This window comes from Fonsecaea nubica (genome assembly GCF_001646965.1).
Source record: "Fonsecaea nubica strain CBS 269.64 chromosome Unknown Scaff3, whole genome shotgun sequence".
Classification (NCBI taxonomy): domain Eukaryota; kingdom Fungi; phylum Ascomycota; class Eurotiomycetes; order Chaetothyriales; family Herpotrichiellaceae; genus Fonsecaea; species Fonsecaea nubica.
In genome coordinates, this window is record NW_019173676.1 from 421368 (window position 1) to 434837 (window position 13470).

Sequence of the window (13470 nt, forward strand, 5' to 3'; positions counted from 1 at the left end):
AATCTATGACTTTAAGTAGAACAAAACAAAGGGGTGGTGCCAATATATTAGGCTAAGTCCAAACCTAGCCTATAGCAGCACGTGACAACCGTGTCCCTTTCTATTAATTCATACGGAATGGATTCGCCGGCTCAAATGTTGCATACAATCAGAAAAATCCAATTCCGCCCTGTCAATGCACATTTGTCGTCGTTACAGGGCTGACCAGTACCCTTCTGCCTTACGCGGGCCAAACTCCATGCGCCCACGCCTCAGCCTCCGAAATCAGACTGTCGGCGAGCCCTGAGCCCGCAGCCCAGGTGACCATTTTGGTGAACCCCACGGTCGACCAGTAGCTGAAAGGCGTGCCCATTGGGATGAAAGCAAGGTCACCAAAGATCAATTGTGCTTCCTCACCACCAATTTGAAGGTGGAGTTGACCTTCTGTGACTTGGAATGCCTGGTCAACGGCGAAATGAAGCCGAGACTGCTTCTTGTGGGGCTTGATGACTATACTGGCGACGCTGAGCTTGTTACTGGTCTGCTTGCCAGATGCGAGTTGAGCGATAACCTGGCCTGAACTCCGATGAAGGTATTTGGGCCCGCGGTTGCTGGAGATGAAGTAGGCTTGCGTGGGATCCTCTGGCAAAGATTGGTCGGCGCTATGCCAGGTGTCCAAGCCATCTGCTGTAGTTCCATTTGTCCAATCGAGGTTGATGGTATTCAGAGGTTCGGGGACGATGTTGTACTGAGGCATCAGCCCCAGAACTTTGGTCACGTTGAGCTGCGAGGCATCTTGGGGGTCAAACGGGGCGCGTGAGTTGTAAGGATTACCGGCGGCGGCGAAGAACCGGTCAATTCCCCCAGGAGCCATTCCCAGCGTGAGCTGGAAGTCGAGATCATTGGGACGATATGTATGGTTGTTACCCGGGGCCAGGAACACGAAATCATTGGCACGCAGCTCACGACCGGTGTCAGTGTTATGAAAGACCTGTACACTCCCCTTGAGGGTGTAAAAGGCTTCAATCTCTTTGTGATAATGGATGAGGTTGAGAGGGGCTGGCCCTGAGTTGACGCCAACAAGTGAAAAGGCACCCGACGATGTGGTGTTTGGGACCAGTGTTCGGATAATTAAGCCCCCGAAATCCACGGCGTGGCCCTGCAGATTCGGCAGCACGTACGGTTGAGGCGTTCTGGGCGCTGCGTCCACCAATAAGCCACAGGACGAGGGTGTGGGTGTCGCAGTCGCCGCTGCGGAGTTCAAGATCGCGCCAAGAGAGGCAGCCAGTTGAAGAGAAGGTGTCGCCAGCATCTTGTTTGTTTGTAAATCAGAGGTTTGTGTGGGAGATAAGATCAAGCTGTGGATAATGGCCTGGAGGAAGCTCGTAGGAAACATGGCGATCGAAGGTCAAGAGGAGAGAGGCACAAACTGCCAGAGACGGGAGTGTTTGAGCGTGACTTGCTTGGGAGACCACGCGGGAAACAAACAAAACACAATATATAAAAGGCATAGGACTGCATCGGCCTGTGATATTCAGTGTCAGCTGTTCAATTCTCTGGTTAGCAACTAGTAAGCTGAGGGTGGGGAGTGGGATTTAACCCCTGGGCCTAAACCTCGTCGACGAGACACTGTTGGAAGGAGAGTGTAGGAGAGTAGCGAGCATGTCAGTTGACCGGTCATCGCGCCTCACAGGTATTTCTAGTACCCTTGGAGTGTGCATCGCATCTACCAGCAGGGTAGATGAATAGAGAAAGATGAGTTGAGCATTGTTTGGCAGTGGTATGTTGGTACATTGTAAACCTGAGTTGGAAGTGAATGAAGAGAGTAATTGACGACAATTGATGAGCCCTGCTAGTGCACTGTTCATATAGATATCTATCCACGGTATCTATGGTGCAAGGACGAGGTACTATTAAATATGCGCTCCTAATAAATGCTGAGATGCTCGGACATGGGTTGAGGGACAGTTAGCCCTTAACAGAGGCTGTGGACCTGTAAACCTACAGCTGAGCGCCGAGATGCGTTCTCGTAATCTCGCAAACAAGGGCAATATCCGACGCCACTAGATAGTTAGCGTATCTGCCATTCCACATTTTATTGCTTCATCAATAGCAAAGTATATAGATTATACATTCAATATTTTTCTCAACAAACGCGGTCGGTTTACCATCGCACTTGTTTACGGTGATTGACAGCGCAATTGGTCTAGTGGTATGATTCTCGCTTAGGGACTACTCTAAGTAAAATGCGAGAGGCCCCAGGTTCGAACCCTGGATTGCGCCGTTTGTTTTTGGTGTTTTTTTCCCTTTTTTTCCCTTTTTTTCCCTTTTTTTCCCTTTTTTTCCCTTTGAGAGGGAGATAGAGGGGGAGGGTGTGTGCCTTTTTTAAAAGTGGCATGGCCTAGTCGCACGTGAGGTCGGAGCAGTTTTTAGAGTGCCAAGCACCAGTGGATGGAGACCAGCTGCGCTGCTTGTGTCATTTGAATTTCCCCAGAATCTCTTCGTAAAAGTGTCCACAACCAATTCATTACCAAGTCGCAGCCACCTTCTACACCACCCAGCTTCCTTTCCCACGAGTTCCGCAACTTCAATTGGATCCTTCTATCACTTCGACCTCCTTTATCCTTTGATACCTCTTCTTCTCGCGCCTGTGGTGGGTAGGAACGCACCGGCTCCTCACATTTCCCTCCCTAACCCCCTGGAGGTATCATACGCCGCACAACCATGGTATGAAGATCTGCTTTCCCTTCTTCATGGACTGAGGTCAAACCTCGTGCAGCGATCTGCTCTGCGCAATGCATATCGCAACGCGAATGACTGACGAGAGTTTCAGGCTTCAGCAAGACCAGCATCTCCCATGACCTCCGGCCCCGAGTCTGGTCCCGAGTCCACCACATCCGCACAGAAAGCCAGCGGATCCTCTTCTATCGCGCGCGCCGGCTCCCCTCCAGGCGGTCCTCGATCTGCTATCCGTCGTCGTGCAGCTGCTGATCACAAGGAATCAGTCAAGAATGCCAGACCAACCTCGACACGTGCCGCAGGCGCGGGTGGTTCCTCAGGGACAATGCTGAGATTATATACCGACGAGAGCCCCGGGTTGAAGGTTGATCCCATGGTGGTCATGTTCTTGAGCTTGGGCTTTATTTTCAGTGTCGTGGCGTTGCACCGTAAGTCGCTTGAGCACCTCTGGACTGATACATCCGGCGAGGAAACTCAATGCTAATTGTATCTACCTATAGTCATTGCCAAAGTCACAAAGCGATTCTCATAAATGTATTAGAACAGCGGCTCATGGACGGTGTTCCGACGGAGAGGCAAAAGCAATGGGTCACTGGTATCTTCTTTGTATAACATCCCATTCGCGCATGGAGAAGGGGGAGAGATTCGTTCAGCACCAGGACTTGCTTTGTATGTGATAGAAGAGCCATATGTTTTCCCTTCTCGGGCAGACATGCGCCTGGGAAGAAGTAGCACAATGACTTTTCTGCTTTGCCTGCAACATGTTGGTCCGCATCTATATCCCCTTTCCGTCTGAAAGCCCGCAAGCAGTATTCTCGGCGGAACTGATTGGCCTGCTCTTTTCGATCGTAGAGTGGAATCACTCGTACCACAAGTCGCATATCTGAATTTGATGAACCTGTTCTGAAAAACTGGTTCAAGACTGGTATTTAGCAATCTGTAATGCATGGTTCACTCAGTCCGTAACATTGTGTACAAAATGGTATGACGATCTCCAATTTTGAAGCGCGTGGCCAATCTTCACTTCAGGCCAGACCACAGACATATTTTGCCAGGCACCCTTGACTCTCTGCCTGTTTCACTGGCTATACTCTCGGTCGCTTCTAGTTCTGCAGCGCAGTATCGACTTCTCTTGCGTCCCCCTTCCTACGGTCCCAAATAGCATTTGCATATTGTCATGGCGGAACGAGCCCAGGATCAGCAATCTGCCCCTCCAAATAACCCGCAACCTGAAGTGGAGGGCAACGACGAAGACAAACACGCCCACATCGAACTTCCACCTCCCGAGTCTACTACCCACCAGTCTCATGCTTCGGGGCCTCTCGTCAGCAGCAATGGCTGGGATGGTAAATTGCGCATGCCGCCTCGCAACGCCGTCTTGACCAACCCCGAAATCCTCTCCGACCCAGACTACTCAGACCCCGATGCCCCTCCTGTCGAACAAATTGAAGCCGACGAGGATCTGTTGGATGAATGCCCTCTTGATTCCGAGGACCTCGACCTGGTGCATTGCCGCATCTCTTCCCTACCTGCTCTAAAACTCGAGCGCTTCACAAAACTGAAAAGACTGTGCCTGCGGCAGAATGCTATTACCTCTATCCTTCTCCCCGAGGCCTTGGGGGAGGTACTTGAAGAGTTGGATCTCTATGACAATCTCATCTCGCACCTCAAAGGGCTCGAAGACCTGAAGTGTCTCAAGTCGCTGGACCTGTCTTTCAATAAGATCAAGCACATCAAACACGTCAACCACCTCCACGCGCTCACCGAGTTGTACTTTGTGCAGAACCGCATTTCCAAGATTGAGAATCTGGACGGTCTCTCGAACCTGACCATGATCGAGCTGGGTGCGAATCGCCTGCGTGAGATCGAGAACCTCGATAGCTTGACCCAGTTACGGGAACTCTGGCTGGGCAAGAACAAGATTACCGAAATCAGGAATCTCTCGCCCCTGCGAAATCTCCGTCTGCTGGACTTGAAATCCAACCGTCTCACATCAATAGGCGGTCTCTCTGATCTGACCAATCTGGAAGAACTCTACGTGTCGCACAACGCCATTTCTTCCATCCCCGCCGACGCCCTATCGAACAACAAAAAGCTCCGTGTCTTGGACATCTCCAATAACCAAATCTCCCACCTCGAAAACATCTCTCACCTCACGGAACTAGAAGAGTTCTGGGCAAGTTCAAACCAACTAAGCGATTTCCGAGAGGTCGAGCAGGAGCTGCGGGACAAGGAGCATCTGGAGACTGTATACTTTGAGATGAATCCCTTGCAATTGCAGGGGCCCGCGGTGTATAGGAATAAAGTGAGGTTGGCTTTGCCACAAGTCACGCAGATAGATGCTAGTAAGTCATGGCTTCCTCGCTCAACCCTTTTCGACAAGGAGTTGAAAGTTTGCTAACCGTTCTTGCTGTAGCTTTCGTCAGGGTATGAGCCTAGGGCTAGAGCTGGTTGCAGAGGCTGGAGTGTCTTGTTGACAAGTACCTGTCTTGTACCTTACTCGAACGACAAAATCCGCAACCTCCCAACGAAGACACTTGGGGACAAATCCCAGGCAGAGCGCCTGCGTTGTTTGTCGTGGAACTGCATTCATCACAACCGAGAGAGTTCTTCCAAAACGCTTACATGTTACTCTTTTTCTTCGAAGCGCTGCATGTAGTCAAGCCCTGTGGTTTGAGCTGAAGGCCGAAAAGTACTGTGTACGGTCTTGTCAATGCAACACACTATTGATCGAGGAAAGAATCTCCTCATTCTGCATGAAGAGGGCGCAAGCTGGGCGACAGAGTCCTATATGGGCCAGCACCCTGGACGCAGAGAAAGAGGAGTTTGGATCATGCGGGCAGGGGGCAGAGATCGTGAGGGGGACCATCCATGAGTGTCCTGCCATCTGCACTTGCCATGGCATGCATGTATAGTAGCCCTTGTATGCAATTAGCAATGACGGGCAAAGGCTTTCAACGTGAGATGCAAGAAACCAGGGACAAAAAAAAAGGTATCAGGCGATCAGCCATCAGCTAGGGACAGAGCTGCATGGTTGATGGGGAAAAGGAGAGTGGTTCGAGCTGGAGGACTACCTACTTACCTAGGTGGTATATGAAGTCAATACCTCTCTCCGTCCAGTTGTCGCTCTGTCGAGATAGAAAAGACGGGTAGCTCGTTATCTGGCTGGCTAGCTACGGTTGCTATGGCCAGGGCACAGCCAGGGATTGAGAACCTCCAAGACGATGGAGATAGATAGACAGGATGGAAGAGGGAGAGGCATTACCGAGAGTACATAGAGTATTTCACGAGCCCCGAAACATGACGAACGATACTACCTCTCTCCTAACTAACTAGCTAGCCTCGCACGCCTTGTCATGACCCAAAAGAGTAATTAACAATGAGCTCTTGAAGAAATGGTCTTGTTTTATTCTTTTCTGTTCTTGTACGCACGCACGCTCTCTGACTTGTGGACTGACTGACTGACAGACACTGTAATTTCTGAATTTTATTTATTGCTTGAATTGGATTGCCATAAACAAGAGCAGCTACCTACCTATTTACTCACTACCTATCCATCCTGATCCTTCGTCCCAATGCCGTACTCCTTTACACCGTCCGGTCCCGTCCTATCCAGACCGAGTCAGGCAGGTAGGCACGCAGGCGGGTCCTCGACCCAAACAAACGCCAGTGAAACGTCTCTCCGTTTCTTTGCCTTTCTTGGTTGTTTTTCTTTTAGGGGGTGTGCGTTTGAGGTGACAGCGTCAGTATGGCCGCAGTTTCGCTCTTTGAAATGTGTCTGGCCGCTCTGCTTCTGCTCGTGCTCGCGCTGATCCTGATCCTGATCCTGATGCTCTCATGCCCGTCCCGTGATGGCGGAGTAAGAGCACGAGCGGCCACCTCTCTCTCTCTCTCTCCATGACCATCAATACCCGTTTGCAAGTCGAGGTCGAGGTCACCGGGACAGTTTTCTACATACAATAAAGACAAGAGAGCACGACAACTCGTTGTCATGCACGGGGTTTCTTTTTTTGGTTCCTTGGACATTAGGGCATCGTTTGTTACATTAAATCCATTGCTTGCTCGCTCGCTCCCTTGGCTCCACCCTCGCAGCATACGAGATGAAATTTACTGTGCACTGTGTTGGTAGATGCCGGCCACGATGCAGTGGTCTCGCTCGAAAGGTTCTGGAGAACAAACACGGAATGTGTCAGTATATATATATATGTAGTTGATGCACGTCAAAGATGACCGATAATCGACAGGACTGAGGCGTTTTCAAAGACTTCAAGTCTGGGTTATCGAGAAATGCAGGACATTGAAACAGCATTTGGCGGTGAATGGGGTGGATAAATCAGGAGAGTGAATGGAGATGCAATACGTACCAAGTGTCAGCTGTTCCTTGGGCTTGATCCGCTCCTCCCGCATCTTCTTGACTTCGTTCGCAAACACAACCTCCGGTTTGGCCGTGGAGTCGATGCAGTTTGCCTTGATACTGACCACCACGCCTCCACCGACCTTCAAGAACAAATGGGCGTTGAGGCCGACGATACGTGCTTGATCAGGCTGCGCCACGTCCGCGAAAATAACATCCACCATACCCACGAGCATGCGATAGCGGAGAGGGTGGCGGGCATCTTCAATGATGGGAATCACATTGGTGCGGTGTGTTGCCATCGTGATGAGATCTCGTCCAGATCTGTGGGAGAATTCGACTGCGTATACACGGCCAGTAGGTCCGACAATATCTGCGACGTGCGAAACCGAAGTGCCTGACGCAGCACCCAGGTACAGCACTGAAGCACCCGGCCTAATGTAAATGTCGTCCAATCCTCCCAAGATACCGGCAGCCAACTTCGAGCGGAACGGGTTCCAGACTCTGTATTCTGTTTTGGTAACCGGAGCATCTGGGTCCGCGGGGTTCGCGCTGGGTGAGTCAACGCTGATGCGCTTTTCACCATAGACGCTTTCGCCGGGGGTGAGGTTCTTCGTTACGAGCAGGTCTTCTTTGCCGCCGCGTGCGACGAAGACGCCAGGATGTCGGTGAGGCTCCTGTTGCGCAAATGAAGGCTCTTGTCAGCTAATCTCTCACTTTTCCGTCTCTTATTCGATCGGGCAGGAGAGGAATCTTGCCGGATCGGTAGAGGACATACAATGATGACTTTCGCTCCACCCTTGATGCCGGGCTTTGCGCCGCCTCTCCCACCACCTCTTCCACCTCTGGCTGGACCGCCTCGGCCACCGCCTCTGCCGCCTCGTCCACCGAAACCACCACCACCACCTGTTCATTTGAAAGAGATGTTTGTCAGTTCACCGATTCACGCAGTCGTCTTCAAAACGGGAAGCCTGCAGATCAAGCAGCAGACGGTTTTGTGTCTCTCTCACCTCTCCCAGCTCCTCGTCCACCTCTTGCGCCTCCTCTAGGAGGACCACCTCGTCCACCACCACGACCACCTCGCGGCGCTCCGCCAAACGCCATGTCTCTAGTGTTTTTTGGAAGTCCAAGTTGCTTTCCCGGGGATCGGGGATTGAAGCGTAGGGTCGACGCTGGTCTGACCACTTGAGAGGAAGGATTGCTCGAGTATTTTTATGCGCTAAGAGTTGAATAGCGATAGAAGAAAAATTAATTTGTACAAAGCGCAGTCCGCTGCTTGAGTTTGGGCAAAACTGCGATTTTTCGGAGAGACGCAACAGCAGCCAATTCTTTTTTCGCCCATGGAAATTTTGGAGCAGTTGCCCCGAAGCGGTTAGGCTGCGGGATGTCTGCCAAGGCTATGTTCTATTGGTGGAATCATGGGATTCTCTCAACTGGTTGCGTCCTCATCATCATCATCGTCGCCGCCGTTGTTTGTTCGTTCCGTTTCCTTTGATCCTGAGCATTCAGCCATCCTCAACTCCGAATGAATATCCAATCGTCCCGCCAGTATTCCGGTACGACAACTCAGATCATGATGCCCAACGACACTCCACTGGTACGGACCTCCCCCTCTCTCACCGTAGAGAACCAATTTCCAATCCCTCGTGAGAGCGAATCACAACTTTCTCAAGGAATGTAGAGCTCGTCCCAAATCCGCCCTTGTTCTTGCAATTCTGCCCAGTATTCCTTGTCCTGGTCGTCCTGCTCTCCTCCACTAGACTCGAAGTTTTCCTTCAGCACGAGGCCGGAGTCGTCCAACGGCACAATCTCCTCTGGATACACGACCTGCTGGAACTTGGTGCGTGCGAGCCCGCCTCTCTTAGCGATCATGCCCAGAAGCGCCACGTCGGATTCAATGTCGTCGGCGAAGACTTCTGGGTCGCTGGCGTAGAATTCCCCCACCGCGCGCTCGAGGCCGCGGACCGTTGTCAGAAATCCGCTCGGCAGCTCCCATAGCGACGACTCGTCCGCGAACGGTAGGCCCAGGCCGAAGAGCTCTTTCTGTGGGAGGACCTTGAAGGGCATGAGCCGGCGCTCCAGGCCGTGCATGCACATGATGTTGTCGTCTTGGGTCATGTCGGTACTTGTTTTGTCTAAGAGTGAGACCGCACCGCTCATCAGGTCGTTGACGCCGGGGATGTATTGCTCAATCGCAACAAATGGTAGTAGGTCTGCGTCGCTGGGTTCCTCATTTTGGACTTCTTTGTCGACTGTGGGAGGTTTGAATTCACCAATTCCAAGGTCGACATCTACTCCGCCGTGATATACTTCGTCGTCGTCGTCAAGCGGCGCCAAAAACTCATCCACCGCTGTCTTGAATTCATGTGATGATGTGTTGGTGAAAAGGGCAACGTAGTCGCCACTGTGAAGGAGGTGATATGAGTGCTGAACTTCAGTCGAAGGGGACGAGTCCTCCAAGCTCCACTGGTGGACGGCACCACCGCTGTCACCGCCACCATTGCCAAGCTTGGTGTTGGGAATCATGACCATGGAGAGGGCGTGCTCGCTATCGCTACCGTTATCGTTATCGGATCACAGGTGACGTTGACCGTGAATGAATGGGTGCCCTATGAATGAGAACAGCGTGCCCGCGGGAACAATCGCAAAAGAGAGAGGTGAGGAGCGGTACAAAAAGTCAGGCTGATAAACGACAACAAACAGCCTTTGCACATGCGCCGCAGGTCGATCATGTGTCTGAGACAAAGGTGATATTCAGGTGAAGACATCTTCCTCTGTCCTTCTTGGATAGTTCGTTCCCGTCTTTGTTACAACATTCTCAGCCGCGTCCATCGTCCACCAGGACACCCGAGACACAAAGCAATCATACCTCTTTGTTCCAAACTTCCCATTCCACACCATACCTTGTCTATATTCCATCCTTACACCTCACCCCCGGAGTCGCCGTGTCTCTCATTCACAGTTTTGAAGCCGTGAGCGGGATCTTGTCCTTTGGCCACCACCATCCCACGAAGCGCTCCAGCTCACGGTCAGTCACTCCGGTGTTTACATCGTATGGCTCGCATTTCTGGAGATATGCCCTGATGGCGATGTCCGCGTCTTCTTCGGCGTCGTACCCGTATACACTGGCCTCATGTCAGCCATGTCCATACTTCGGGTAAGCTGCATGTGTAAGTCGGTTGAGTTAGAGCGAGGCGAACTAACCTCAGGGTTGTCACTGGATCTCCATACAGATTCGGCGAGCGCATGAATTGCTCGCCCTTCACTTCGGGAGCCATGGCTCTGTCTCGTGCCTGCATATTCCCTCGGTTCAGCTATCAGATCCACACACCTCTTTCGCTGGTGAGCCGCTCGAAGGGGGCAAAAGAGCTGGTTACCTCTTGAATGGGCCCATCTGGAACCTGCCAGATGGCGCCGTTGATAAATGACACCTGTTGCTTGTAGTACGCCTTTGGCATCCGCGTCTTCTCGTATATCTCGATGGCTTGGGCAATAGTTATTTTATCCTCCACGACTTTTGCCAATGTCCGAGCTATGAAGGCGCCGTCTTCCATGGAAGTCGCTGCTCCTTGCGCCATGTGGTTGGTCATGGAGTGTGCCGCATCACTGAAATGAACACCAGAATTAGTACAACGGATACCAGGAGAAGTTCATCAGTATCCATACCCCATCAGCACAATGTTCTTTTCCTTGCTTGACCAGCTCTCCAACGGTCCCGTGACCAGCAACGGCCACCTCCTGGCAGAAGTAACCATGTCGACAATCCTCTTGATTCTCGGATCGTAGTCCTTGTACGTCTGTCGAAAGTCCTTCTCCATGTCGATGTCCTGGACATCGTCAACTAGATGATCCACGTGGTGACTCAGAACCATATTGAACTGTTTGCCATTGGAAATGGGATACGAAATGATGTACGACTTGTCGGCCATCCAGACTTCCATGGTGAGTTTCTCGATGAGTTCTTTGGCGACAGGGTCTCGTCGGATCTCATCATAGGGGACGATGGCTCGATATGCGCAGTTGCCCGTTGGAGGCGCGGGCTTGACGTGAGGCATGATGGCTTTGCGGACCGTGGAACGTACTCCATCTGCGCCAATGAGTAGGTCGAATGTCCATGATTGACCCTTAGCCGTGGTGACTGTGACTTTGTTGGACGGAGACGAGGTCCAGTCGATTTCCTCCACCCGAGCATCAATCACGAGGTTTGCACCCTCGCGACGTGCCACTTCTGCTAAACCGGCGTGGAGATGCATTCGATGAACTATCTCCGTGTCAGGCTGAACCACCAAGTTTCAGAAGGACGCTGCTCACCTAACCACCAGGGCACACCACCCAAATAGCTCAGAGACGTTAGTGTGTAACATGCTTGTGGTTCGGGTGAGATCGACAAGCATACTTGCGGACGTTAGGGATAGTTTTCGTGTACCCAATTAAGGTGCCATCTTTTCTTCTCATGTTCAGCTCCTCGAACTCGACGAGATCATCGCCAATCACTTTGTCCACGCCCCATTTCATGAGCAGTCGGGCCACATTGGGCGTCATTTGGATACCAGCACCAATCTCGCCGAGTTCAGGAGCAGCTTCCAGGACCGTCACCTTTGCACCAGCTTTACAGATGGCAATAGCCGCCGCCAGTCCACCGATGCCGGCGCCACAGATTCCAACATTCAACTCGGGCATATTTGGGATTTGTAGGGGATTTGTATTGTCTGTTGCTGTTCTTGTTGACAAACAAGCCAACAAACGGAGCGAAATGATATGTTGTAAATTGAGGTCAGGTTTGATAAAACAACTAAAAGACCAGGACCCTGGAATCTCTCTGATCCCAATTAATTTCTCGATTGACTCGACGCTGGCAAGCGCAGGAACCTTTGAGCGGCAGCCTGCGTATTATATGTGTGAACATCACAGGAGAAAGCCATGAGCATGTCTACATACGTCGATTGGCGTCGAGCACCAGCACGGGGATATGGGGCATTTCCTCACCTCCACGTAAGTCGGTCACGAAAGAACTCTCCGCATCAGCAGGAAATTTCTCGGGTTGAAGGACATGGGGAAGGGGTAAGGTGATCGCCCACTGCTATTGTGAGAAGACCAATAGCGGTGTCTCGATCTCCACCCTAAACGAGAAACCTCAAGGCTGGCACGGCAAAGCTCCGAATCCAGTACATGAATCCAGCCAGATGCACTTGACCATATATAACTCGGTATAGGTGAAACGAATTGCCGATAGCTGTCCCGAGTCACCGACGCTTGCTTGAAAGCGAAGTTTGGGATTGCGTTGAAAGGGGAATGGGGGCCACACTTGAAAGAGTACCGAGTATGATGCATGTCGAGAGGGACCAATCTCGAGAACCCCAATTTGGAGATCTCGAGGCTGCCTCCGCTTGTTCGACTGCCTTGGCAAATGCTTGCTTGCACTTCGAGCAATTTTGACGTCACCATTTTTTGATCTTCCACCACACTTCACGTTTCATACATGCAAGTTGCTTTGTCGCGCTGAGGGTCGGGTATTGTCACCTTGTCTAGCAATAGTGCAAGACGATTCGTCGAAAAGCGGTAAATGAATTGATGCGGTCGAACTATCCGACAACGCGCTTAGTCCGCAAATTCAGCCTCTGGCCCAGTCTAAGAGCGCGAGTTCTCCAAATTCCCCTGTTTGGAGCTTCAAGGCAGCCGCCGCCGCCGCCACCGCCACCACCCGCAGTCAGGGAGGAAAACATGACTTCTCACTTGAACGGTGAGTTTTGATACTGAATTGCTCCGTGCTCTTACTGTGTAATCTCGGCTCGCCGTACCCACATCAACCCTACTAATCCAGCGCAGTTTTCAGGCAACCCTTGGCCTTCTTCTCGAATCGTCCGGTCACTGGTTTCTATCGAGATGGATATTGTAGGACAGGAGCTGCGGACTTTGGTAACCACGCCGTGGCTGGTGTGGTGACGGAAGAGTTCCTGGACTTCAGTGCTTCGCAAGGGAATGATCTGCGGGTAGCAGGTCTGTCAGGAGGTTGCAAGTGGTGTCTCTGCACAGCGAGATGGCTAGAGGCGTTTCAAGCATACAGAGATGGGAGGATTAGTAGGAATGGCGTCCCGAAAGTGGTGTTGGAGGCAACTGAGGACAGTGCACTGAGACAGGTGGACTTGGATACGTTCAGGCAATTTTCGGCCGAACCGCAGACAAATGGTGTGAATGGCGTTAACGGTGTGAACGGTGTGAACGGGCACTGATCACCCCAAGCCTGCAGTTAGGTGATGGTGTGGAGTTTGTCCAAACGTCAGTAGTACCCTATATCTTCGAGAATCAGGAGTCAAAAACTTACATGAAAAGAAAAAGAGACGGCGCCGCTCCCCAGAGTAATCGGAATCGAATTGAAACCCTATCATTCCAAAGAAGAA

At 51.6% G+C, this 13470-nt stretch overlaps 6 protein-coding genes and 1 non-coding gene across 7 annotated transcripts; 3 read left to right on the forward strand and 4 right to left on the reverse strand.

Annotated features, from left to right (window-relative positions):
• Nucleotides 1-220: 220 nt before the first annotated feature.
• On the reverse strand, nt 221-1375 carry AYO20_00829 (hypothetical protein; the record flags this gene model as incomplete). The annotated part of the gene is made up of 1 exon (XM_022639138.1): nt 221-1375. The coding sequence occupies one exon, from the start codon at nt 1373-1375 to the stop codon at nt 221-223; it is 1155 nt and encodes a 384-aa protein (XP_022504929.1).
• A 799-nt stretch (nt 1376-2174) lies between these two features.
• Nucleotides 2175-2262, forward strand: AYO20_00830. The gene has a single exon. It is a non-coding gene; the product is annotated as a tRNA-Lys (tRNA).
• A 574-nt stretch (nt 2263-2836) lies between these two features.
• AYO20_00831 (hypothetical protein) lies at nt 2837-3250 on the forward strand (the record flags this gene model as incomplete). Its single annotated transcript, XM_022639139.1, has 2 exons — nt 2837-3146; nt 3219-3250. 2 exons carry the CDS (start codon nt 2837-2839, stop codon nt 3248-3250), a joined length of 342 nt encoding a protein of 113 aa, XP_022504930.1.
• Nucleotides 3251-3895: 645 nt separating this feature from the next.
• Nucleotides 3896-5119, forward strand: AYO20_00832 (hypothetical protein; the record flags this gene model as incomplete). The annotated part of the gene is made up of 1 exon (XM_022639140.1): nt 3896-5119. The coding sequence occupies one exon, from the start codon at nt 3896-3898 to the stop codon at nt 5117-5119; it is 1224 nt and encodes a 407-aa protein (XP_022504931.1).
• A 1865-nt stretch (nt 5120-6984) lies between these two features.
• Nucleotides 6985-8176, reverse strand: AYO20_00833 (rRNA 2'-O-methyltransferase fibrillarin; the record flags this gene model as incomplete). Its single annotated transcript, XM_022639141.1, has 3 exons — nt 6985-7749; nt 7851-7978; nt 8083-8176. The coding sequence occupies 3 exons, from the start codon at nt 8174-8176 to the stop codon at nt 6985-6987; spliced, it is 987 nt and encodes a 328-aa protein (XP_022504932.1).
• Nucleotides 8177-8740: 564 nt separating this feature from the next.
• On the reverse strand, nt 8741-9604 carry AYO20_00834 (hypothetical protein; the record flags this gene model as incomplete). The annotated part of the gene is made up of 1 exon (XM_022639142.1): nt 8741-9604. One exon carries the CDS (start codon nt 9602-9604, stop codon nt 8741-8743), a length of 864 nt encoding a protein of 287 aa, XP_022504933.1.
• Nucleotides 9605-10028: 424 nt separating this feature from the next.
• AYO20_00835 (hypothetical protein) lies at nt 10029-11752 on the reverse strand (the record flags this gene model as incomplete). The annotated part of the gene is made up of 6 exons (XM_022639143.1): nt 10029-10197; nt 10277-10386; nt 10450-10678; nt 10739-11333; nt 11384-11412; nt 11469-11752. The coding sequence occupies 6 exons, from the start codon at nt 11750-11752 to the stop codon at nt 10029-10031; spliced, it is 1416 nt and encodes a 471-aa protein (XP_022504934.1).
• Nucleotides 11753-13470: the final 1718 nt, after the last annotated feature.